The sequence below is a fragment of the Erythrolamprus reginae genome, chromosome 8 (assembly GCF_031021105.1).
Source record: "Erythrolamprus reginae isolate rEryReg1 chromosome 8, rEryReg1.hap1, whole genome shotgun sequence".
Classification (NCBI taxonomy): Eukaryota; Metazoa; Chordata; class Lepidosauria; order Squamata; family Dipsadidae; genus Erythrolamprus; species Erythrolamprus reginae.
The window spans coordinates 637,233-664,562 of NC_091957.1; the positions used below are offsets into that span (position 1 = coordinate 637,233).

Below are 27,330 nucleotides of genomic sequence, written 5' to 3' on the forward strand. Positions count from 1 at the left end.
TTGTGGTGTTTAGCAAAGTTTGTCCAATGTCCCTTGGCTCTTAAAGGTGGGGGGAGGGAGTCTCACCTTTCTATAGCAAAGTTTTTATGCTGTGAAAAAGGTTTTATGAGCCGCTCCGAGTCCTCGGAAAGGGGCAGCATACAAACTTAATAAATTATTATTATTAATTATTAAATTATTATTATTTATGCTGAGGTCCTGTCATTAAGGTGCAGGAAATGAGCTTTCTCAAGAGTTGTGCACTACTTGCCTTGAGAAATGGAGGGAGTGCTTCAAAATGCTTATTATTGTTGTTGTTGTTGTTGTTATGAATCTGGTGTTGCTGCTGCAGCTGGGTTGCTTTTCCAGATGTGGAAGGCACGGGGGGGGGGGGGATCTCGGTTGGGTAGCTTTGTTTTTGAAACCAGGTTTGAAGGAGGGTCATTTCCAAGCAGGACAGATGCACAAAGCCCAACAAAAGTCTGTTGATGTGTCCGAGTGTGCATTTCTGCACTTGCAGCCTTGGGAACAAAGGAGGTGGGGGACACCAACACACACACACACACACACACGGCTCCTGTGAGTTGTTATGCCCCCTCCCCACTCACTTGGCCTGCAAAGAGGCAGGAGGAAGAAACCCTGGAATTTAAAACCTCAGTAGATAATAATAATAATAATAATAATAATAATAATAATAATAATAATAATAATAATAATATAATAATAATAATAATAATAATAATTTATTAGATTTCTATGCCACCCCTCTCTGAAGACTCGTGTCGGCCTGCGCAGAGGCCTCGGTTGTTTGCCATGTGCCCTCCAGCGGCTGCTCTGCTGGGAGAATTGGGGCTAGACTTATGGTTGGGGGCCACCGCAACATGAGCAACTGTATTAAGGGGTTTGCGGCATTAGAAAAGTTGAGAACCGCTGGTCTAGGGAGAGTGGATGAAGGCCTGCTTGGTTAGGAAAACTCTTCCCACTCGCAGGTGGGCGCAGAGGCAGGAATCGCACCCGGGTCCCCTTTGCGCTGCCCCTGAGCCTGACAGAGCCTCTCTTGACCACAGCCGGACTGAAGCTGCTCACTTTCACGTGGCGCAGCCGGAACGCAATGTCCAAGCGGGGGAGCTCTCCCAGCGATGCCTTTGGAGAGGCCGGAGAGGTGCCTGGGTGCGCGGCTAACACCGCCAGGCGCAGGGACCCGTCTTAAGTGCTGCGGGAGATTAGCTGCCCTCTCCCGATCCCTGGGAGTCGAACAGGAGTCGGCAGGCAGCCGCCCAGCGCTTGGTTCCTCCCCCTGGGCAGCCTGGGGGCTTTTCCGGACACGGAGCAGCGTGGCTGCCTCCACTCCAAATAATAGATGCCCACATTGATTGCAGACCAGTGAGATTTACTTTCAAGGAAGAGGGGGCAGCAGGAGAGGCTCCAATGCACCGGACCATGATGAGCCCCAGTGTCCTGTTAGGTCCCACAGAGTCGGCCTTCTCCAGGGGACAATGTCACTTGGCAGGTCCTAAGGGAAGGGCCTTCTCTGTGGGGGCCCCGGCCCTCTAGAATCAGCCCTCCTGGAGATTTGTACTGCCCCCATCCTCCTCGCCTTCCATGCCGACAGACCTGGGGACAAACCCATCAGCCCCTGTCTATGAATGGATGTATGTTGCATGGCAAATGTGTTGGCGGATTGAAAACCTCTGTTTTTATATTAATTTGGAATTTTGGACGGTCTCTTTTTAGTTATGATTGGATTTCAGAATTGTATTGTTTTTCACATGTTGTAAGCCGCCCCCAGTGAAGGGCAGGATAAATAATAATAATAATAATAATAATAATTTATTAGATTTGTATGCCGCCCCTCTCCGAGGAAATCCAAATTATTATTATTATTATTATTATTATTATTATTATTATTATTATTATTATTGTTGTTGTTATTAATAATAATAATAAACATTGTCTTTGGTTTTTTCTTTTCATCTTTTATGTTTTTTAAAAAATGAATAAAAATATACATTATAAAATAATAAAAATAATAATCACAAAAAATACTTAAATATCATTTTTTTAAAAAGAAAATTAAACAACCACTTCACCCAATCCCAAAACAGGAACGGAATATAAACCTGCCTGGGATAACCTAGATCCATCCTAAGATAAAATACAGGAAATAGTAGAAGGGCAGACGAGATGGACCAGGAGGCCTTTTTCTGCCGTCAATCTTCTAGGTTTCTATGCATACAAATCTAATAAAATGAAAATGAAAAAAATGTTTGTCCGGCTCGATCCAAAGCACTGGAGGGCAGGGTCTGAGGTGCCAACTTACTCCAAGAACGTTCGGAGACTGCAGTTAGCCCAGAATGCAACTCGTGAGCCGTTATGTTGGTTTAACACCTATAAAGCCCTACATGGCTTGGTGACTAGACTACCTACGGGACAGTCTCTTGCCACATATATTCCAGCAGCTGGTCAGATCCCACAGAGTTGGCCTTCTCCAGGTCCCGTCAGCCAAAACAATGCCGGCTGCCGGGGCTGAAGGGAAGGGCCTTCTCTAGGGTGGCTCCTGTCCTCTGGAATCGACTCTCCCCAGAGATTCGCACTGACCCCACTCTCCTGGCCTTTTGAAAGGCTTTAGAAACAGGCCTGGGGCCGTTCAGTGTTACCACTCTGCTCCGGACAGTAGTATGTTATGGTCTTGGATGAATCTTGGATGAATGGATTTTTTTTAATGTTTGGGGTTTCAAGATTTTGTATTTGTTTTATTCTACGTGTCATAAATTTAAGTAAGTAACTAAGTAGGGAGGGAGGGAGGGAGGGAGGGAGAGAGAGAGATAATAGAGCTAGATCAGTGGATAGATAGATAGATGAGAGAGAGAGAGAGAGAGAGAGAGACCATATTTTGTGTATAAGACGCACCCAGATTTTAGAGGAGGAAAACAAGGAGAAAAGTTTTCTGAACCAAAGGGCCTAGTGTTATATTGTTTAATAAAATACCAGGAAATGCTGGAAAACTGCTAAACATCAAGTGAGCTGCACCAATAATCTTGCGATAGCCTCACTTAAGCCATCCCCTTAATGACAGGTAAATTCTCTCTCTGTTGCACTTTTGAGCTGAGGAAGGGATGCGCAGCCCACTCGGGCCCCTTTCTTTCTTTCTTTCTTTCTTTCTTTCTTTCTTTCTTTCTTTCTTTCTTTCTTTCTTTCCTTCTTTCTTTCCTTCCTTCTTTCTTTCTTTCTTTCCTTCTTTCTTTCTTTCCTTCCTTCTTTCTTTCTTTCTTTCTTTCCTTCTTTCTTTCTTTCTTTCTTTCCTTCTTTCTTTCTTTCCTTCTTTCTTTCTTTCTTTCCTTCTTTCTTTCTTTCCTTCCTTCTTTCTTTCTTTCTTTCCTTCTTTCTTTCCTTCCTTCTTTCTTTCTTTCTTTCCTTCTTTCTTTCCTTCTTTCTTTCTTTCTTTCTTTCCTTCTTTCCTTCTTTCTTTCTTTCTTTCTTTCCTTCTTTCTTTCTTTCCTTCTTTCTTTCTTTCCTTCTTTCTTTCTTTCTTTCTTTCCTTCCTTCTTTCTTTCCTTCCTTCTTTCTTTCTTTCCTTCTTTCTTTCTTTCTTTCTTTCCTTCTTTCTTTCTTTCTTTCTTTCTTTCCTTCCTTCCTTCCTTCTTTCTTTCCTTCTTTCTTTCTTTCCTTCCTTCCTTCTTTCTTTCCTTCCTTCCTTCCTTCTTTCTTTCTTTCTTTCCTTCCTTCCTTCTTTCTTTCTTTCCTTCTTTCTTTCCTTCCTTCCTTCCTTCTTTCTTTCCTTCTTTCTTTCTTTCTTTCTGTCCCTTTCTCCGCTGCCATATGGAATCCCGTCTCTTTCGGGGTGTCGCCTTGAGCCCCTCGCCTCTCCCACAATGCCCTTGGAAGGATGACTGGAGGGGGGGCCCTTTAGTCCCCCTAGATGGGGTGTGTGCAGAGGCAGTGAAGACCTGGGATTGTGCCTCTCACCGGCTGGCCTGACCCCCTGGTGACCCTTCACCAAAAGCCTTGGTGGGAAAGAATGGGGGAGGATGGGGGGGGCTAGCAGGAGGGGCCACTGTCATTCTTAAGCACCGTTTGGTGTCTCTCCCCCCCCCCCACTGCTGAATATTCTTTCCCTCCTTGTGTCCTTTGCAGACTGCCCCCCAGAAAGGACCGGGCCGAAGCGTGGCCTGCCGGCTGGGGCTCTGGAGAAGAATCCCAGCATGGATCTGGCAGCCACCACCCCGTTCCGGGTCACGGTGAGTCCCTCTTCCTGCCCTCTGCGCATGTTCTGATGCTCTCGTATTGGTGGTGGTGGTGGGGGGTCCTAGGGAAAGGAAGCAGCACATCTCGCTTTTCCAGTGGCAGGGGGTTCCATTGGAGAATGTATTTAGCGCTGCAGGGGGGTGTGAGGGAGGGGCTTGATAAACGCCCTGGGAGGCCACGCCCCCAAGTGGTGATTGGCTCCTGGCCTGGGAAGGCGGAGTCCCGTGAGCGGCATGAAGGCATCAAAAGTGATTTCTCCAAATTTATCCCCAAGTAAAGGGTGAAAGTCTCCTCTCCCCCCCTGCCCCCCGTCATAGAAGAATCGCTCCATCCCAGAATGGCCGGAGGGAAACAGCGCTCCTTCCTCCTCCCGCCTCTTTGTCCATCTATTCTTTCTGTCTGGTCAGGGCTGGGGGACTGGGGGGCTGCTGGCCTTGAAGACAAAGGGCATTGGGGGGAGGGGAGAACGGAAGGAGAAATTCTGCCAGGCCTTAAAACCACAAATTGCTTTTATTTTTATCCGCTTCGGCTTGACCGAGCGAACGGCATTTTTAAAAAAGAAAAGAAAAAGAAAAAAACAGATGTAAGAGAGAAAATGACTTTATAAGTGATGCTTTGCAGGCACCGGGAGGTGATTGATGCCCCCTCGTGCCCCCTCCAAGCCACACCCAGAGGGCGGAGGGGCCCCAGCCCTGGCGCTTCCCATGCCCACAATCAAGGCTCCGGGCCCCATGGATAGTGATGGGGCCAGGAGCCTCGGTGGCGCAGTGGTTGGAGTGCAACGCTGCAAGGCATTTCCGCTGATCACCGTTCGGCAGATCAAACCTCAGCAGGCTCCAGGTGGACTCAGCCTCCCGCCCTTCCCAGGTGGGTCAAATGAGGACCCCGATTGTTGGGGGCAAGAGGCTGACTCTGTAAACTGCTTAGAGGGGGCTGGGAAAGCACTAGGAAGCGGGATATAAGTCTATATTCTATTGCTATAAAAAGACCTCCTGGTCCATCAATTGCCCTTCCTTCCTTCCTTCCTTCCTTCCTTCCTTCCTTCCTTCCTTCCTTCCTTCCTTCCTTCCTCTCTCTCTCTCTCTTTCCTCCCTCCCTCCCTCCCTCGATGGTTAGAATGTAGCATCGCAGGTTAACTCTGTACACAACCATCAGTTCAATTCTGACCAGCTCCAGGTGGACTCAGCCTTCCGTCCTTCCGAGGTGGGTCAAATGAGGACCCCTATTGTTGGGGGCCCGAGGCTGATTCTGTAGAACCGCTTAGAGAAGGCCAGAAAAGCACTGGGAAGCGGGATATAAGTCTAAATGCTAAATGCTATTGCTATTATCCCTCCTTCCTTCTTTCCTTTTTCCTTTCTTCCTGACATCCATCCATCCGTCATTCCTTCCCAGGTGGGTCAAATGAGGACCCCTATTGTTGGGGGCCCGAGGCTGATTCTGTAGAACCGCTTAGAGAAGGCCAGAAAAGCACTGGGAAGCGGGATATAAGTCTCAGTGCTAAATGCTATAGAAACATAGAAAAACACTGGGAGTCCATGGAGAGGGGCGGCATACAAATCTAATAAATTATTATTATTATTATTATTATTATTATTATTATTATTATTATTATTATTATTATTAAGTCCTGGGAAGCAGGAGTTAAATCTAAATGCCATTGCTACGCTTCCCTTCTCTTGTCTATCCTCATGGGCCCCCGCCCCAAATTTCCTTCCTGCAAACACATCAAACACACCAGGATGGGAGAGGAGGAGTCCCGTGCGAATCCTGCCCCTCTCTCTGCGCTCCTGCAGACCAATTCCTGGCCCCTGCGCTCCCCCCCCTCGGAGGAAATACTATCTTAATGGTCCCCTTTCCTTCCAGAGGATTTTCTGCCTGCCTGTTGGAGCGAACTCCGTGGGGGGGGGGGGGAGCCCTCGGTCTTTAATTGAAACCTAATTGTTTACTAAACCGCTTGTGAACCAAAAAAGGGAAAATTACTGTAATTTGGGTCTGTGGATGATTCCCTTCTCCCTGGCTGTTTTGTCTTTTCTTTTTTTAAGGAAAAGAAAACAGGGGGGGGGGGTGGAACCTCCTTAAGGAAACTGAATTTTAAGGAGAGGAAAAAAGGCCCATCACCTTTCGTGATATATGAACACACAAGCCATTAGCATTAAACTGTCTGCAGCTTCCGGGGGCCAGTAACAAATTAGATGCAAATCGTTTTGTGAGCTTGACCGGTGGGATGTGTAATCCAGGCTGGTGAGGTTGCCTGAAATAGCAATAGCACTGAGACTTATATATCCCACTTCATGGTGCTTTCCAAGCGGTTGACAGAATTGGCCACTTGCCACCAACACTCTGGGGTCTCATTTGACCCACCTGGGAAGGAAGGGAGGCCGAGTCAGCCTGCAGCCAGTCAGGATCAAACTGCTGGCAGTAGGCAGAGTTAAACTGCAATGTTGCAGTTGGATGGATGGATGGATGGATGGATGGATGGATGGATGGATGGAAGGAAGGAAGGAAGGAAGGAAGGAAGGAAGGAAGGAATAAAGGAATAGCAATAGCATTTAGACCTATATACCGTTTCATAGTGTTTTTCCAGCCCTCTCTAAGCAGTTGACAGACTCAGCCTCTTGCCCCCAACAATCTGGGTCCTCATTTGACCCACCTGGGAAGGATGGAAGGCTGAGTCAACCCTGAGCCAGTAGTGAGATTTGAACTGCTGAAGGAGCCTGCAGGGCTGCCCTCTAACCACTGCACCACTGTGACTGTGACTACATGCCCACTTCTGTTCTGCTGGGGGAGGTTGGCATTTTGGGCATCTCCTGAGCCTCAGTTTACCCTTTGCTTTACCCTCTGAAGGGGGCAGGTTGAGCTCTGGCTTTGCACCCTCCTCCTATTCGGCTGCGTTTTCGGGGTGAAGATTAAGCGCGTTGGGCCAATCTGGCTCAGTTTTCCTCCGGAATGGAGCAGGCTAGTGCCGTCCTTTGCCTCTTGTGGCAGGGAGTTCCAGGGGACAGGGAGTCCCGGTCCCTCCACGTCACCTGGCGCCCCATGGCCAAGACCCCAGAGACCTCAGCCCCCTTCCCACCCCATGGCTCCCTCCGAGCGGCCACGCTCAGCTGCCCGCCGTGCCCGTCCTTCGGCCTCTCCCTTCCAGCGCCAGGCCATGTCCAGTGCTTCCTCTCCCGGCCACCTCAACGGCAGCGGCGGCAGCAGCACCAGCCGGGGAGGTGACATTGATTTCCATCTGCTCTTTCCAACTTCCGTTGCCATGGCGACCAGATTTCGTTTCTCTGCCGGGCGGGGCCTTTTTCTGCAGCTCCGCTTGTTCTGAGAACGGGTGAACTGGTCAGGGGAGCAAAAGGGGCGGGGCTGGCAGGGTGATGGGCATGTCCCCCCTCCCCCGGGCTGCAGAGGACTTGGCAAAGGGGCTGCATGGTGGAGGAGCTGCCCCCACCCAAGGAGAGGCGGGGACTCAACTCTCTTGGCCCCTCCATGTCTCTCCCCCCATTTGGGTCAGGGGGACCCAAATGTCCTGTAACGGGACTGTCTCCTGCCACATATACCTCCCAGAGACCTATAAGAACAAACAGAGTTGGCCTCCTCCAGGCCCCATCCACCAAGAAATGCAGGCGGGGAGGGCCTTCTCTGTGGCTGCGCCGCTCTATGCAAACTCCTTCCCCCCAAGGTCCGTACTGTTCCCACCATATTGGCTTATCATAAGGCCACGAAGACCTGGCTTTGCGGACAAGCCTGGGGTCCATGAATTCAACAACTATCATGGTCATATTGTTTGAATGTTTGTATACCTGTTGAGGGGTTAGTCTTCGGAGTCTTCAGAGAGAGGCGGCATACAAATCTAATAAATAATAATAATAATAATAATAATAATGATGGTGATGATGATGATGATGGTTTTTAATCAAGATTTTATACACTGCTCCAAAATCAAGGGAACCCTCAAAGAACCCATCCTAGATCTGAATTAATGAAACATTCTCATTGAATCCTTTGCTCTGTACAAATTTGAATGTGCACAAAACAGCATAGGTGAAATTGATGGTCCATCAGTGTTGCTTCCTAAATGGACAGTTTGATTTCACAGACGTTTGATTGACTTGGAGCTCTATTGTGTTCGTTTAAGGCTTCCCTTTATTTTTTTTGAGCAGTATACAATAACATATGTAATCCAATTAATATACGGTAAATAACTAATCTAAACAAACGATTCTAAAAAAGGCTAAAACATTAAAAATCATTCTTCCAGATTCAAACCACAAACATTGCACACACTCATTGCCCAGAGGGTCTAGGGTCTAGTGACCCCAAGGCTGGTGGCATAAATAGGTTTTCAGACTTTTACGGAAGGCAAGGAGGGTGGGGGCAGTATGAATCTCCGGAGGGAGCTGATTCCAGAGGGCCGGGGCCCCCACAGAGAAGGCTCTGCCCCTAAAGACTCACCAAACAACATTGTCTAGTTGATGGGACCTGACCGGCCACTGGGATTCCTGGAATCCTTATCCCTGTCTGAAGAGGCCAAGTCTGGGCTTCCCGTGGCCTCCCCTCGTGTGGCTGGCCACTTGCCAGGCACCGACACAGATGCCGGCCGACTTTTGAAAAGCGTGAAGCGAGGCCAGGCAGGCCCAGCGGTGATCCATTGCGGATTGGGAGGGTGCAACTGCCAGGCCGATGGTGCCGGTCAAACATGGCCGAGAAGGGTAGATTTATAGGAAGGTGAATAAATTCCCCGCAAGCTGCGATGACGATCTCGCCTGCTGTGCAAAGGTCCAGGCCGTCTCCCGCACACCCGCCCACGTCTGGGGTTTCAGATGCTGCTCTCGGTTGGAAAATAAATCTCTCGCGAGTTTCCTGCAAGCACTGGAGAGTCTTGGACATGAGCATGGCGCATAGATTGGCTTGGATTTCATCCCGGCTCCATCCGCGTGCGCCTTCTCCCAGGCCTTGCCGATCTATGCCAGGGGGGCTTCTCAGCCACGCTGAGCTCTGTTTACCCACACGTGGGGGTCCTGTTCTGAGTTGTTTCAGCGCTGGAGAGGGATGGCACAATCCTCCATCTGAGTATTGCATTGGCAGTTCTGTGTTAGCAAAAACTTCAGAAGGATTGAGGGGTCGTGATTTCTGACCGTCTCCAAAGGGGTGAACAGTGCAGTCAGGCGGTAGGGAAAGCCAGTAGGATGCTTGGCTGCATAGCTAGAGGTATCACAAGCACGAAGAGGGAGATTGTGATCCCGCTGTACAGAGCGCTGGTGAGACCCCATTTGGAAGAATACTGTGTCCAATTCTGGAGACCTCACCTACAAAAAGAGATGGGTCAAATTGAACAGGTCCAAAGACGGGCTACAAAAAGGGTGGAAGGTCTTAAGCATAAAACCAATCAGGAAAGACTTCACGAACTCAATCTGTATAGTCTGGAGGACAGAAGGAAAAGGGGGGGACACGATCGAAACATTTAAATATGTTAAAGGGTTAAATAAGGTTCAGGAGGGAAGTGTTTTTAACAGGAAAGTGAACCCAACAACAAGGGGGCAAAATCTAAGGTCAGTTGGGGGAAAGATCAGAAGCAATGTGAGAAAATATTATTTTACTGAAAGAGAAATAGATGCTTGGAACAAACTTCCAGCAGACGTTGGTAAATCCACAGGAACTGAGTTTAAACACACCTGGGATAAACACAGATCCATCCTAAGATAAAACACAGAAAATAGTAGAAGGGCAGACGAGATGGACCAGGAGGTCTTTTTCTGCCGTCAATCTTCTAGGTTTCTATAGCAATGGCATTGAGATTTATATACCGCTTCCTAGTGCTTTTACAGCCCTCTCTAAGGAGTTGGCAGAATCCGCCTCTGGCCCCCAACAATGTGGGTCCTCCTTTGACCCACCTTGGAAGGACGGAAGGCTGAGTCAACCTGGAGCCCTCTGAGATTCGACCCGCCAAACTGCTGGCACCACTGCACCACCGAGGTTCAAGCCACATCCAACCGGCTTCCTTGATGGATAAGTTTAGTTTAGTTTAGTTTAATCAGATTTGTATGCCGCCCCTCTACGCAGACTCAGGGCGGCTCACAGCAACAACAACACAATGTAAAACAAACCTAATATTTAAGTTAATTTAAAAAACACCACAAATTAAAACCAATCATACACACTAGCGTACCATGCATAAATTTTATAAGCCTAGGGGGAGGGAACATGTCAATTCCCCCATGCCTGACGACAGAGGTGGGTTTTAAGGAGCTTACGAAAGGCTAGGAGGGTGGGGGCAACTCTGATATCTGGGGGGAGTTGGTTCCAAAGGGTCGGGGCCGCCACAGAGGAGGCTCTTCCCCTGGGTCCCGCCAAACGACATTGTTTAGTTGACGGGGCCCGGAGAAGGCCAACTCTGTGCGACCTAACTGGTCACTGGGATTCATGCGGCAGAAGGCGGTCCCGGAGATATTCTGGTCCAGTGCCATGAAGGGCTTTATAGGTCATAACCAACACTTTGAATTGTGACCAGAAACTGATCGGCAACCAATGCAGACTGCGGAGTGTTGGTGTAACATGGGCATATTTGGGGAAGCCCATGATTGCTCTCGCAGCTGCATTCTGCACGATCTGAAGTTTCCGAACACTTTTCAAAGGTAGCCCCGTGTAGAGAGCGTTACAGTAGTCGAGCCTCGAGGTGATGAGGGCATGAGTGACTGTGAGTAGTGACTCCCGGTCCAAATAGGGCCGCAACTGGTGCACCAGGCGAACCTGGGCAAACGCCCCCCTCGCCACAGCTGAAAGATGTTTCTCTAATGTGAGCTGTGGATCGAGGAGGACGCCCAAGTTGCGAACCCTCTCTGAGGGGGTTAGTGACTCCCCCCCCCCGGGTGATGGACGGAAAGATGGAATTGTCCTTGGGAGGCAAAACCCACAGCCACTCCGTCTTATCCGGGTTGAGCTTGAGTCTGTTGACACCCATCCAGGCCCCAACAGCCTCCAGGCACCGGCACATCACTTCCACTGCTTCGCCGACTGGACAAGGGGTGGAGATGTAAAGCTGGGCATCATCTGCATACTGATGATACCTCACCCCATGCCCTTGGATGATCTCACCCAGCGGTTTAGATATTATACCCAGATATTAAATAGTAGGGGGGAGAGGACCGACCCCTGAGGCACCCCACAAGGGAGTAACCTAGAGGTCGACCTCTGACTCCCCACTAACACCGACTGCGACCGACCAGAGAGGTAGGAAGAGAACCACTGAAGGACAGTGCCTCCCACTCCCAACCCCTCCAGCCGGCGCAGAAGGATACCATGGTCGATGGTATCGAAAGCCACTGAGAGGTCAAGAAGCACCAGGACAGAGGATAAACCCCTGTACCAGGCCCGCCAGAGATCATCCATCAACGCGACCAAAGCAGTTTCCGTGCTGTAGCCGGGCCTGAATCCTGACTGCTGAGGACCTAGATAATCGGCTTCTTCCAAGGACCGCTGGAGCTGGAGCGCCACCACCTTCTCAACAATCTTCCCCATAAAGGGAAGGTTGGAGACTGGTCGATAGTTATTGAAAATGGCTGGGTCCAGGGAAGGCTTCTTGAGGAGGGGGCGCACAAGTGCCTCCTTGTAGGGATCCGGGAAGCGCCCCCTCCCCAAAGAAGCGTTGACAATCTCCTGGACCCAGCTCCGTGTCACCTCCCTGCTGGCCGAAACCAGCCAGGAGGGGCACGGATCCAGTAAACAGGTGGCGGAACTCACAGCTCCAATGGCCTTGTCCACTTCATCAGGTGTCACCAGATCAAACTCTTCCCAGACAGGTGGACAAGTACGTGCCCCAGTCACCTCGACTGACTTGTTGTCAGTCGACTCTGTATTCCAATTAGAGTCGAGGTCTGCTCGGATCCGAACAATTTTATCAGCGAAAAACGTGTTAAAATCCTCGGCACTGCTCTGCAAGGGCTCCCCAGCTCCCCCCTGATTAAGAAGGGAGCAGGTCACCCTAAACAGAGCGGCCGGGCGGGATTCCGCTGATGCAATCAAGGCGGAATGATACGCACATCTTGCCGCCTTGAGCGCCACTTTGTAAGTCTTAACAAGTGCCAAGAATCTCAGGGCCCAGGGCTGCAATTAAGCCTCAGCTCCTGGTCCACTGCTCCTAACCATGGAGGCTCCAATGCAGGGTCCTGGTCCACCACTGAAGACAGGGCATCTGGGGGGGAGGGCTAGGCTGGCGACTCTGCCACCCCCCCCCAAGGCCATCTCGTTTCCTGCTGGTGAGAAGCCTTCAGCGCCGGTGGGGGGCTGAGATGGGGCATCCCAGCCATGAAAGGGGCCGGGTCAGGAGCAGGGGAGGGGGTCTCTGTCCGGCAGAGCAGAGCCCTCCCAGCCTCCCCTTAACTGCCTCCTTCTCCCGCCAGGCAGGGCCGGTGTATAATTTTCTAAGGTATCCGTAGCCATGGTGATAAGGAAGGTATAATTACCTCCGCTGGGAAAGGCAGGTAGGTAACCACGGAATATTTTGCCCTTCCATGGCGTTTGCAGCATCGCTCGTGCCGCCCGCCAGATTTGCCCTCCGTCCGAGCCAGGATGCCTCTGCCTGTCCTGAGACCCTTTGGGGGCAGGTGTGCCCAGCGCCCCCCACCTGCACGACTCTGGAGGCGGGCAGGGTCTCTTTCGGCAGCCCCTGGTCTGTGTTCTTGGCCCTTTCTTGCCCCAGACTCCAAGCCGCAAGGGGGCTGTTGGGGGCTGGCAGCCTTCCTGACCCACCCAATTGTGCCACTGCCCCGGTGCCCTGCCACCTGCAGACCAGGTGAGGCAGCCCCAAAGTGTGCCAAGACAACCCAGGACCACCCATTGGGGGTGTTGCTGGGCCAGAGGCTTTGAGGAAGGGCAGGGGTGACGTTGCCTTGCACAAAACTGTCGACATAGAAACATAGATTGACGGCAGAAAAAGACCTCCTGGTCCATCTCGTCTGCCCTTATACTATTTCCTGTATTTTATCTTAGGATGGATCTGTGTTTATCCCAGACAGGTTTCAATTCAGTTCCTATGGATTGACCAACCACGTCTGATGGAAGTTTGTTCCAAGCATCTACTACTCTTTCAGTCAAATAATATTTCCTCACATTGGTTCTGATTTTTCCCCCAACTGACCCTCTACGGACTCCAGAGGTTCAGGGGCTGGGGAGGGGTCACGGACAGGTGAGGGGTCTCCCCTTCCTCAGCTGGCCAGGTGTCTCATCTGGAGGCCCCGAAGGGCTGCGGCCACACCGGGCCCTGTGATTCAACAGGCGAGACCCGTTTTCAGCCCCAGATCGAGTTCTTGTTGACCTGGAACAAAAACAGGCTTTTCTCGGTTGTCCAGGACAGGGCTGTGGATGATGGTGCCGGTAGTGATGATTGACCAAGTTTCGAGCCCGCCTGACTTGACTCTCAGGCACTCTGGCTGCTTTGCAAATGATTTACAACATGAAAACAAGACCAACTTATGTCCGTTGTCCAAAGTCCGTGCCACAGATGGGCTTTGGCCTGATTCAACATGGCTCTTCTTTTTTTAAAAAAAACCCCTCTTTATTAAATATATACATTAAAACACAAAGTACACAATACAACATAATATAAAAAGGAAAGGAATGAAAATAAAGGTAAAGTGAAAAGGTAGAAGGGAAAAGAAAAGATTAGAGAGAAAGAGAGAAAGAGAGAAAGGGATCGTTATGTCAACCATCTAGTGGAATAATTACTTTATTAGTAACTATTAGGATTATGGTTCTTTAGATTTTTTGTTGCAATATGAAGAATTATTTTATGTATAATCTACTCTGCTTAGATGATTATAAGAAAAATGGGTTTTGGAACAATTAGTTCAATAGATTTGTAAGACTCAAATAAGATGTGAGTTTGATGACCAGCGGTTAATGTAAAGGTTATTGTAATTTTTTAATATTAGATGGAGAAAAAGCTATATTTAAGAGGTTTCTGAATATATGAGATATTATATGTTTCTACAGTCTTTTTATGAAAGAAAGAGATATAAGGTCCTCCAAAGAATGATTACAAAGTAAACAGAAAAAATTAGTATATGTTTGATAATAAGCTTGAATTTGTGTTGGAAACTATGTATTGTTTTTTTATTTTATGAGGGAGAATTTTTTTTTTAAGTATATTGTAAACTGTCTAATTGACATTTCCTTAACAAACGACCTGTGATTTCAGTTTCTATAGAGGATGTATACTACCCCTCACTTTTGATTCCTCGCATTGAGGTTTTTATTAGGCGTAATTGTATATATGGGATCTCTAACAGCAGGGCTCTTCTTACGTTCTTATGTTTATGTAGGAGTTGGGCGGCTTATAAGTCCAATAAAATAAAAACAGGGGAGAAAGGAGAGAAAATTAGGTTAAAAGGAGGCTCCGGGCCCCAAGGAAATGAGATGGACTGCTTTTTAAGACATTATTATTATTGTTATTATATGACTGGTTTCATTATGTAATTTTCATTGTATTTGAATACGATTGTATTTATCCCACTTGTCATCTGCTCTCAGTTTGCTTTGGAATCAGCGGCATATAAAGACAATAAATAAATACAATAAATGGAAGGAGGGAGGGGCCTGGATAGGAAGCTACCTGAGGCCTTTGGTGCCCAGCCCAGGATGGCTCTCTACCTGGGGCTACCTCTGAAGAAGTTGTGGACCCTCCTAGACCTGCCCATGTATCTCCAGCAATCTGCAGGTTGCATTGGCTGCCAATTGGTTTCCGGACCCAATTCAAAGTGTTGGTTATGACCAGTGATGGGCTACCAAAATTTTTACTACCACACTGTGGGCGTGGCTTATGCATTTTGTTTCAACATCTTTCAGTGCAAATTGGGGGCTCTGGGGTGGAGCTCCAAATTTTGCTACCGGAACTGCGTTGCTGACCGTTCCCGTAGGAGTCCATCACTAGTTATGACCTATAAAGCCCCACATGGCATCAGGCCAGATTACCTACAGGACCGCCTCCTGCCGCATGAGTCCCAGTGACTGGTCAGGTCCCACAGAGTCGGCCTTTTCCAGATCCTGTCAACTAGACAATGTTGCTTGGGGGGCCTAGGGGAAGGGCCTTCTCTGTGGGGGGCCCAGCCCTCTGGAATCAGCTCCCCCTGGAGATACTCACTGCCCCCACCCTCCTCACCTTTTGCAAGGGTCTTCAGACTCATCCATGTCACCAGGCTTGGGGTCAGGAGATCTTTGCCCCCGTGGCCAAGGAAATGAGATCTACCGTATGTTGCATGGTTGAACTGGTGTGGTTGGTTTTAAATCTTGGATTTTTAAATTGCAATTTTACATTTAATGCGATTTGCTGCTGTACTGTATTGTTATATTATATGCTGTGAGCCACCACGAGTCCTTGGAGAAGAGCGGCATACAAATATAAAAAATAAATAAAAATACAATTAATAAAGGGATGGAGGGATGGAGGGGTCTGAGTCGGAAGCTGCCTGAGGCTTTTGGTGCCCAGAGAAAATGCTTCGGAGCATCCCCAAAGCCCAGCCCAGGATTATGGTCTCGGTTGCACCTTCAGGGTGGGATGGGGCAGATTTTCCGGGCCCCTCTGGGCTGAGTCGAGGCGGCCCCCCCGTCGCCCCCTCCCCGCCCGGTGCTGATGTGCCAGCCGTTGCAACACGCTCGACTTGCGGCGCTGCGCGATCTCTCCTCGACCCCCTCCTCTCCCCTCCCCTCCTGCGAGCGGGTGGTTGCCAAGGCAACGGAGGCTTCGGGGAGTCTCGCGCCGGCGTCGCAGTCGCCGCCCGCCCGCCCGCCCGCCCGGCTCCCTCGGCTGCGGGGCGGCTCTGTGTGGCGCGGCCGGCCCGGTAACGCCCGTCTGCCTCTCCCCGCAGGGCTTCCTCAGCCGGCAGCTGAAGGGCTCCATCAAGCGGACCAAGAGCCAGCCCAAGCTCGACCGGCACAGCAGCTTCCGACACGTCCTGCCGGGCTTCAGGAGCGCCGACCATGACAGGTGAGTGAGCGCACGGGACGGGACCGGGGGGAGAGGGCCGAGGGGGTGGGCGGCTCAGACATACACACACACCGTCCCGCCACGGCGGAGGGAATCGCCGGCGGAAGCTGCTCCGTCCCTTTCTGGGCGCGCTTGGGGGCTTCGGGGGTCGGAGAAGGACGCGGAGGGCTCCTCTCTCTCTTGCCCGAGCAAGGCGTTTGGGGGCTGCCTGGATCTTGTGGGGGGGGAGCAAGAGATGGTTTTCCCGGTGCGGATGGAGCCCCCGCCCCGCCCCCGAGACTGAGCCTGGAGGCAGGAGAGCCGCCGAACGGGGGGTCCGGGGGGGTCCGGGGAAGAGGCGCCTGGCTGTCATGGGTGGGTGGGGGGCTGGGGGGCCATGCGAGTGCCACACCCCTCGCCACTCGGGAGGGAGCTGGGCGGGCGATTCGGTGCGCCACCGCGGCTCCTGCAAACGGGTGACCTAATTTTCTAATTTCCGTGGAAAACGGGGAGGGGCTCTCCCGCACGAGCCTCCTGGCGAAGAAGACCGGGAGTGGGCTGCAGCCCTCCTCCCCCGCCTCCCCCACTGCGGTGGTGGCTTTCCAGGTGGGGACACGCCGCCCCCCCCCTCCTCCCGCCCGGCCCGGGCACTGGTCCCCTGCGGCGGGCAGCCCTGGCAAGGTGGCACCGGTGCCTTTGACAGAAAACACCGCCCCCCGCCTCTGGGAGAGAGCGGGGGGGGGGGGTATTCGCAGCACTGCCCCAGCTGCCCCCTTAGCCTCCGGCCACCCACAGACCCAGGCGGGCATCGGGGCGGGGGATTCTCTGGGCAGCGACCGGGCGCAGCAGCAAATCTCTTGGGCCGCCTTGTGATTGTCAGGCTTAGAAGGCGCCGGGGTGTACAAAAGGGGGGGGGCAAGGGAGGGGCGGGGGGGCTCCTTGCAGAGACACAATCATTGTATGTCCTCTTTCTTTTAAAACGGGGAAAGGGAAGGATTTGGACAGGAGAGGCTAAAACTGGGCCGTTCCAGTGTCTCGGTGGTCTGGCTGGTTCTGCCAGGGGAGGGTCTTTCTGCCCCCCCCTGACTTCCTGTTTACCGTCCACCCACCCATCCACCCACCCACGCACCCACGCCTGGACCACACCCCTGAGGTCTCCTTCCATCCTTCGCAAGCAGCCCCAATTTGGGGAGGGGGGAGAAGGCAGATGCCTGCAGTGCATCCTCTCTTCAGGTGGGAAGTGTCCCATCCCTCCTGCCCCCCCCGTTGCCCCCCCCCTTGGCCACCTTCTTCCGTTACCCGATCCTGGCAGACTCCATCTTGTTGAGGGGGCTTGAGCACCTCTCCCCCCAAATAGGGCATCGGGACCCCTCTCAAAAGCACCAGGCATCAATGTCATTTTGTAATTTGGGGGGGGGGAGGAATGGAAGTTGGGGGTTACGGGTGTTGCAAAGAGACCCCGAGGACTGAAGCAGCTGGGATTTGTGGGTTTGTTGTGGAACTTGACAAGATGTGTTGGTGTTGCCTCCAGAGGGATCATTGTCCGGTGGGCAAGAGGACGGGTGGGGGTGGGGGTGCCATGGGAAGCCCCCCCTCACCTGCTAGAAAAGGCTGTCTGGTTATAAATCTCCCTTTTTCAGTCTTCAGCATTGGGATTTTTCAAAACCATCCTAGACAGAAGGGTGGAATAGACCAAGAGATCATCTAGTCCACCCTAGAATTTTAAGCGAGGGGGGAGAGATGTTTGAAGCCCCCCAAGGGGGACTAGCACCTTGTCCCTCTACATTGGGTGGTGCTGTGAATAGTTTCTCCTAGTGTTCAATCCATCTCCCCCCACCCTTGCAACGGAAGGCCATTTAATGAGGGGGGGAGGCGGATTCCAGCCCAACCAGGGGGCTGTTTGTAGGTCTTTCTCGCACTCGGCTTCTTCTGCGGTGTGTGAGTGTGTGTGTGAGTGTGAGACCAGGCAGCCTGTCAGGTTTTTGTAGGCAATGGAGGGGCAGTTGGAGGGGGGTTTTTGGCCAGCCCCCCCATCAATCCCTGGGGCGGTCGCAGGGCTCATGAAGAGTGAGCAGAGGGGTCTTTCAGCAAAGCGGCTTGTTAACAAGCCCCCCTGTGGGTCACTTTGGCCGTGGAGGGCTGGCGCGGAGTCCTTACCCCACAGGCTGCCCGTCTGCCTTCTGTCCGTCTCTTGGCATCAGCTGTGGACCGAGGTCCCTGGGAAGGAAGGAACGGGGACTTAATTGGGAGGTTTTTGCAGGCTCAGAAAGCCCCCACCCCATAATAAATCCATTCATTCCTGCCACTTTTTTGTTCAGATTGTGCCAAATTTTGGGAAGGTGCCATTCACACATAGGGAAGAGAGAGATACTTCTCAGAGACCAATTAGGTCACAAGGAGTTTATTATTATTATTATTATTATTATCATCATCATCATCATCATCATCATCATCATCATTATCATCATTTCGACTTCTATGCCGCCCAATCCCAAAGGTCTCAGGGAGGCTTACAATAATAATATATAAAAAGAAATAGAAATAGATACAGATCAATAAAAAGAAGTCAAATATAATAAAAACTACAAAACCCCGTATTAAAAGAAACCCGTTAATTATAAAACAGCCCCCACCCACCCCCGATGTCCGTACTGCTCCCACCCCACTAATCTTCTGAAAGGCTGTGAGGACCTGACAAGAATGTAGCATCTTATCTGGTCCGATTTGTAACCGTTCTGTCTGCAGGTGGGTTTGATTGGTCAGTTCATTAGGGTTTGTTGTGGGCTTTACTGTTCTTATTACAAATTCTTTGACTTCGCTTATCGTATGTGCTATTTACTGTTGTTGTAAGCCGCCCTGAGTCCCATTGGCATAGGAGTCAAATTAATTAAATTTAATTAAATTAAGAGATCAGAAGTGTCTCCAGATTGAGCTTCTTGGGGAACTCCACGGCCCACCTGTCTTCAGTGCCAACCAACTGCCAGCCAGATAGACTGCCCCGGTCTTGGGAGGTTCCTCACAGCCATCATGGCTTCTGGCTCCCTGGTTTGAAAGAAAGAAAGAAAGAAGGAAGGAAGGAGGGAGGAAGGAAGGAAGAAAGAAAGAAAGAAAGAAAGAAAGAAAGAAACTCCAGAAGGGAGTATTTGCAGAGCAGGACAAGGGGTGGATTTGGTTAGAGAGGCCCAGTGGGGTGGGGTGGGGATTGAAACGGCCACTCACTTGGGGCTAAAGGGAGGCTCGGACAATCCAGGCAGAAGCTGAAAACAGGGCAGAGAATAGAATAGAATTAGAATAGAAAATGTGGAATGGAATTCTTTATTGGCCAAGTGTGAAAGCCCCAACATGCGTAGAAGGCTTCTGAAATCAGGACCCTGGAGAAGTCTCCCAAGGGGGCTTGTGGGGGCTCCGGCCAGGATGCCTCTGTTGGCCTGGCACCATCCTGCCCTCCCTGGCATGGGGCTGGCTGACCATGACCCGAAGGGATGTTGGCTCTCCTGCATCACCCAGAAAACTGGGGGCGTCCGAGGGGTTGAAATCCAGAACCCACTTGTTGGTTTCATGAAGACCAGGTGCTTTCAGGTCCTCTGGAGGCTTTGAGGCTGCCCACCCCCCAAATAATTGTGGTCCTAGGAAGGCACCAGGTGGGGAAGCGGATGTAGTGTCTCTCTCCTTTGACCCCCCCCTCCCACTTGCCAGGGAGGGCGCCTGCCTTTCCTGGACCCTCCAAACGAAGGGCAGTTGCCTCCGTAGCCATCGAGGCTTCTGGGTTCGTCTCCTGCCTGCTTCCCTGGCCTTTCTTGACCTCCCAGGGAGCCTTTATTTGCCCCAGCTCCTCAGCTCAGGCCCCCCGAGGCTTCCTTGCACCTGGCCAAATCCATTCCTTGGTGACCAGCCACAATCAATGGAGCAAGAAAAGGAAGGTTTTGGCTCAGGACAGAAGAAACACTCATCAGCAGAGGTTTTAAAATTCGAGGTTAGCCAGTCCCTCCGGCTGGGGATAATGGGACTGCCCCTGCGTTCCCCCAGGACCAGAGGATAGAAGGGCAGTCTCCTTGGGCCCAACCGGACTCACTTTCTCGGTGCTGGGCCAAGAGAGCTTTCGTCGTGCGGTTTGCGTTGCCTTATTTGCTTGCAAATTGTGTTCCAGTCCTGCCCAGCCCCAGCACACTTCGTGCAGCCTGCAGAAATTATGCACAGCAACAATGGAACACACACACACACACACACACACACACACACACCAGTCGATGAAGAGACATCACTGCGAAAAGGCCTCTCAGAATGCAAGTGAAGTGATGGACGGACGGATGGAGGGAGGGAGGGATGGACAAATGAACAGACGGACAGACAGATTGAATATTATTCCATAGATGTTAGACATTAGATAGATAAATAGATAGACAGACAGACACATAAATGATAGACAGATTCAGTATGAATATTATTAGAGAGAGATACAGATGAGAGAGAGAGAGAGATAGAGATAGAGAGAGATGGTAGACAGACAGTCAGCATGGGTATTATTAGAGAGAAAGAGATACAGATGATAAATAAGTAGGTAGGTAGATACACTAGATAGATGGATGGACGGACAGACAGACAGACAGACAGACAGATTGATTGATTTAAAAATATAGCTGTAAACATTCTGGGGCAAACCCAAAATTCTTCTCCTTTTTCGGCTTCCGTTGATGCCAGTGAGTGTGTGTACCTAAGCCAACTTTAAATTAAAGTATTGATCTCTTCCAGGGAAGCTCGTATTCTGGGTGTGCTGAGATTTAATTTGGAAGGGAAAGATCCTTAATTTTTAGAGAACTCTGCCATTTTCCTCTCCTTCCCTCTGCCCCCCCCCACTGCTCTCCCCGTAGGCTTTCCCTTTGTTTCCCTCTCTGTGCCAGGACTAAATGGGCCTTGAGAAGAAAAAGGCTGGGGGGCCAATCAAAAGAAGACCATGATGCACACACACACCCCGTCCCTAAACTTTCCCCTTCTGAAGCCAACTGTGCTTTTAGAGGGAAGGCAGGCTGTGGACCGAAAGAGATGGGGCAGTTTGTACAGAGACCTTTGCCCTGAGGGTGAATCCCTGGCAGAGGGTCCAGGAGGGGCTAGCGGAGAGACAGGCACCCTCCCCCATCCCTGGTCCCCCCCCCAAGGCAGCAGCCCCTGCGCAGAAGCTGAGAAAGGGCCTGGCTGGGTTTCTGCAGAGCGGCTGCCATCCCCTGTGAGCACTAAGGGCCTTTGGGTCTGGCTGGGCAGGATTTGGGCCCCAAAGTCCCGGAGGGGGAGTTGAGGGGCCTCTTCTGTCCTGGGCCTCCTGAGCAGCCCCCCTAGTGAAGGCAGGAGCCCACCCCACCCCCGGCCCAGCGGAGGAGCAGGAACCAGGTTGGAGGGAAGAGAGAACAGCCAGCCCTACATCTCCCCCACCCCAAGGCAGGTGGGGTGGCTGCCCCCCAGGGCCCAGAGGGGAAAGGGGCCAGAGGAGGACTCAGCGGCCCCGGGAGGTCCCCTGCCCTGTGTGTGTGTGTGGGGGGGGGTGTGCCTCCTTTCACCTTGTCTGCAAATCTGCTCCCTTAATGGAACTCACTGGGGCGAAGCTTCTCCAAGCGGAGAGCTAATTACTGGCCTTGGATTAATGACCACCTTGAAAAGAGGATGGTCAGGCAAGGTGAGCTGGGCGGGCCGGCTTGGCCAGGGGAAAGGCCTGGGGGGTGGGAGGAAGGCCAGGCAGACACTTAATGCTGGGTGGAAATAACATTCACACAGAGAGAGAGAGAGAGAGAGAGAGAGAGCCTTACAATGACATCTGTCAATTTATTTCCAAACCTTGCTGGGCCTGAATCTGGTGAAGGGGGTAGGAATTCCTTCCCCCCTCCTCTTCCTTCCCCTCTTCCTTCACCTTCTATTCCTCCTCCTCCTCCTCTTCATACTCCTCTTCCTCCTCTTCATCTTCCTCCTCTTCTTCCTCCTCTTCCTCTTCTTCCTCCTCCTTCTCCATACTCCTCTTCCTCCTCCTCCTCCTCCTCTTCTTCTTCCTCCTCTTCCTCCTCTTCCTCTTCTTCCTCCTCTTCCTCTTCTTCCTCCTCCTTCTCCATACTCCTCTTCCTCCTCCTTCTCTTCATACTCCTCTTCCTCCTCCTCCTCTTCCTCCTCTTCCCCCCCCCTTTCCCCCTGCAATGACAAAACGCCTGTAATCTCTTTTGTGCCCCCTTGGAAGGCTGCTTCTTCTTTGTGGCGCAGAAGTGAGGACTGATGGGAGCACAGATGTCCCTATTGTCCGCTCAGAGTTGGAGGCAGTTTTTAACAAGCAGCCCCCACCCCCACCCCCACCCACTTTCTGGCCATTCACAGCCACCCTCTGCTTGTGTGGCTGGAGGTGCCCAGGAGGGGAGTCAGGGCTGGGCCTCATTGGGAAGCTCGGCCTTTGCCGGAAGAAACCCGGCTGTCTGGCGGGAGGGAGCCCTGGGCACGTCCTGGCCACTTTGGCCCCTGCTGGAGAAGGAGGCCAGTGGCCCCGAGTCCTTATTAAATCCAATAAATAGATAAATAAATGAAGCGGTCACCTCGGGACGGCTGAGTCCAAAGGCAGCCGGGGTCAAGAGGTCGGGCTCAGGATGGAGCTGGTGGTAGAGGAGGAGGAAGTCAGGAGCCCAAACTCCTAAGGACTAGTCTCTTGGTTCTTTGAAAACGAAAGCCTCTGCAGGAGCCTCAGGGCGAAGGGATGCGGGGGCCTCATTGGGCAGGTGGGGGGTGGGTGGGTGGAGGTTTAGAAGGGGAAAGAGTTCTGGTCCCTGGCTGGGCACCTTGCAGGAGACCCACAGGGGAAGGGAGGGTGGGCTGGGCACTGTTTCCCCACACACACACACACCCCTCTGGGACTGCTGGTCCCCTGCAGCGTGTCCAGACAGGGGGGAGAACTCTTTCCCCTTCTAAACCTCCCCTCCCCCACCTTCCCAATGAGACTGGGGCCCCTGCAGCCCCCCCTGGGGCCCCTGAAGCCAAACATCCCTTTCGGCTGGACCAGGTGTCCAGGAAAGACCAGAGGTGCTGCCCGGAGCCTCCTGCGCAGGAACGTTGGGCTAATTGGATCTGTGTGTCTGGCAATTAGCGGCAGGATGGATGGTGGCCGTTGCTGACCTTTCCCTGCGTGAGCTAGGACATCGTTTGGACGTCCTGCTTAATTACAAGAATGAAGCCTTGATGCTTCGGAGGCTGGTGGTGGCCCCTCCCTCGTCACTGGCTGCAAATTTATGAGACGTTTCTTCCACAGCAAGGGCAGAAGGCTCTGTCCACCCTTCTCTTCCCTGCTTCCCCCCTGATACTGTCAGTCCTGCACCCCTCCCCCTCTAAGAGGATGCCTGTCTGTCCCCCCCCCCCTTGCCCTGAGGCTCCTGCCAAGGCTTTGCACAGCTCTGCAAATCTTTCTGAGTGTCCTTTTTCAAAGAAGCAAGGGACTAGTCCTTATGGAGGTAGGGATCTGGCTCTGCTACAGAGTGACCATGTGGAGAGAAGGTTAGAGATATCTAACGATATATACATATTTATATGTATACATCATTCCAAACAAAGGTCTCTTACTGTACAATAACTATGTGCAGTGGCCCCTCTACTTACGAACTTCATTCGTTCCATGACCAGGTTCTTAAATAGAAAAGTTTGTAGGTAGAAGCCATTTTTCCCACAGGAATCAATGTAAGAGCAAATAATGTGCGCAAACCCTTTAGGAAAGAAATAAAAGCTCGGCATTTGGGAGGGAGCAAGAGGAGGAAAAGAGGAGGAGGACAGTCACTGCCGAAGGAAGAAGGGGGGGGAGGGGAATAAAAAAATCCAAAACTTTAGGGCTTAAAAAGAAAAGAGGGACTCTGGGGTGGAGAGGAGGAGCACGCGCCTCCCATACACTGCGCCAGAGAGAGAAACCCAGGGGAAGGGCAGGAAACTGGCCGGGCCTTCGTGCCGCTCTCAAATTTTCTGGGAAATTTTTCTGGGCTCGGGTTCTTAAGTAGAAAATGGTTCTTAACTAGAGGCCAAAAAATCTTGAACACCCTTGGTTCTTATCCAGAAAAGTTCTTAGGTAGAAGCGAGGTATCACTGTACTTGTAAATGAAGAATTCACTAATTACATGAAGATACGTAGAAACCGTTCGCTTAAATACGTGAGCCAACGGAAATAGTTGACCACTAGTCTTTCTTTCTTTCTTTCTTTCTTTCTTTTTCTTTCTTTTCCCTTTTCTTACTTTTTCTTTTCCCTTTCTTTTTCTTCCTTTTCTTTTTTCTTTATCATGCGTAAGTTTAGTCTTGACTTAAATGATAAGATAATTGGGTAATTAAATAAGAACAAACTATAATAAATATACTTAATTGATTTTAAATGTATATAGAAAACAAAACGAGAGCGGTAAACTGCTGAAATGTAAGCCAGAGAATCTCAACCAATGTTAAGCATGTCTGCTAATTTTGTTTATTTTAATTGTTTAAAAAACTTAAAAAGAGAGAGGGGGGAGAGAGGAAGGAAGGAAGGAAGGAAGGAAGGAAGGAAGGAAGGAAGGAAGGAAAGTAGATGGATGGGTGGAGAGTGTATGAGGGGAGGAAATGAGATTTGAATGCAGGACAATGATTTATTAACAAGAAAAAAGGTGTTAATATGGGTATAGAAATGATAGGGAATATGGAATTAAGCACTGGGGTTTATGTGCTCGTAAGGTTTGTGCATTTACATTTTTTGAATACATGTGAAAAAATAAAGTAAAAAATGACCAAAAGAAAAAGAGTGACCACGTGGAGCAAAGTTCCCATTTTAAACATAAAAGATATTTAATGCCACCGTTTTGGAAACAGACCCCAGGTCAGTCAGAGAATCATTTCGGCCACTTCTGAAAGATACATTGAAGCTCATTTGTCCAGCAAAGAGTCTGCCCTTCCTTCGGTCACTTTTCTTCCCTGACCAAGTCGGTGTCTGGAGTTTGATATTTGTTCTCGTTTATCACATCAGTGAGAACTAGAGGCTTGTGCTGTCTGGGTTGGTCTCTTGAATTGTTTGTGTGTGTGTGTGTGTGTGCATTGTGGTTGCAAAATATTGGGGGGGGGGTGCCAGTGCCTACAAATGCCCCCCCTCCCCCAGCTGCCTTAGCAGGCAAAAATTCTCCATCCCTCCTCTAATTTTCCTAACATTAAAACGTGAACCCCACTAATTGGTTTTCTTTGGAAAAACTGCCCCCTGCAAAATGCTTCCGTTGTGTTGTTTCTCAGCACAGCAAATTGATTTATAATCGGCCGTTAATTCTTTATAGCCTATAATTTGCAGAAAGCAAGGATGACAACAAAATGCATTGCACAAATGCAGCTGTGTGTGTGTGTATATATATATATGTGTGCCCGCCCACACTCCTGCTGGCGGGGGTGTTGGGGCAGAAGGACAAAATGGAAGGAAGGAGGGGGGGGGGTTGAGATACAGATGTGGAGACCATGTGGAGACCAAAACACTCTTGAAAACGTCCAGAGCACTCCTCCACTCGCAACAGAATCCCCTACACAAGTAGACTTACAATCCTAGGTTTAGAAAGCTTAGAACTACATTGCCTTAAACACGACCTAAGCATAACCCATAAAATCATCTGCTACAACGTCCTTCCTGTCAATGACTACTTCAGCTTCAACCAGAACAACACATGAGCGAAGAACAGATACAAACTTAAAGTAAACGCAACTGCAAGAAATATGATTTTAGCAACCAAGTAGTTGATGCATGGAACTCACTATCTGACTCTGTAGTATCATCTCCTGACCCCCAAAACTTCACCCTTAGACTGTCCACTCTTGACCTTTCCCGATTCTTAAGAGGTCAGTAAGGGGCGTGCCTAAGTGCACCAGCCTGCCTTCCGTCCCCTGTTCTAATCTTTCTCCCTTACTAGAATCGTGTATATAAATATTATTATATCTTTGCATGCTACCAATACATGCTTGACAAAAATAAATAGATAAAAATAAATAAAAATAAATAAGTGGTGCTCTGGGGATTGAGGTTCCATGCAGAAGGGGCTTTTTGTCTGCTCCTCCCCAAGTGGTCTCGGAGGATTTATTTTGCTGGACAAAGAGATGACGATCAGCGGGGGAGGAGGGGAGGGGTCTCTTTATGGCCCCTTCCTCTTCCAAAGGCCCAGCTGCTACTCCAGGCAGGCTGCCTTCTCCAATCCTCCAGCAGCTGACCTGGGACTCTGCAGATCCAAGGGGGTCTCCTGCCCTCCTGCAGCCCCCACCTCCCATCCCATTCCTCCCAGAGCCCAGAACCACATGGCCCCACAGGCCCCACGTGTGGCTGCAGAAGTGCACTCCGGCCAGAATTGGTTTTTAGCAAAAGTTGATTCCTTGGATCCTGTTTTGAAAGGATCCCCCTCTCCACATTTCTTTGAGGCCGTCTGGAATTATTATTATTATTATTATTATTATTATTATTATTATTATTATTATTATTATTATTATTATTAATTGGATTTCTATCCCACCCCTCTCCGAGGACTTGGGGCAGCTTACAATGTATAGAAAAAATACAGTTCAGAAATCCAATAAAACTAAAAACAAACTAAAATCCCAATTTAATCTAAAAACAGTCATATTCAATCCACCAACATATTTATCCATTCAACATACAGTGGTACCTCTACCTACGAACGCCTCTACTTACGAACTTTTCTAGATAAGACCCGGGTGTTCAAGATTTTTTTTGGCCTCTTCTCAAGAACCATTTTCTACTTGAGAACCGGGTCACGGAACGAGTTATGTTTGTAGGTAGAGGGACCACTGTACATTCCTTCATGGTCAGGGGCTGGTGATTAGTGTCCCCAAGCCTGTCAGCCCAGGAATGAGCTTCCACCCATGTTTTTCAGTTTTTAGGATCTTTTTAAGTCTTTTAATTGTAATTAATGGGATTAAATTGTTTCACTATGTATTCTATGTTTGTTGTGAGCTGCTCTAAGTCCAGGGAGAAGGGCGGCATACGAATCCAATTAATAATAATAATAATGATAATAGTATATGTGTGTCGCAGGGGTGGGGGCTTTTTCTCAGAAGGGGGGGCTGCTTTGAAGCGCAAAGGAAGCTGTGGGCAAAGAGGACCCCCCTTCTGCAGCAGAGGTCTTGGGGCCTTGGAATTCACTGGGCAGCAA

The 27,330-nt window shown here is 50.3% G+C and overlaps 1 protein-coding gene across 3 annotated transcripts in view; it reads left to right on the plus strand.

The window, feature by feature from the left end:
- The window catches only part of DAB2IP (DAB2 interacting protein), an 80,220-nt gene that overhangs the window by 6,817 nt on the left and 46,073 nt on the right, over positions 1-27,330 (plus strand). For all 3 annotated transcript variants that reach the window (XM_070758581.1, XM_070758582.1, XM_070758580.1), the window contains 2 exons: positions 4,114-4,217; positions 16,077-16,195. In XM_070758581.1, the coding sequence (XP_070614682.1) occupies positions 4,114-4,217; positions 16,077-16,195 (223 nt within the window). Of the gene's footprint in view, positions 1-4,113; positions 4,218-16,076; positions 16,196-27,330 lie in introns of those variants that run through there.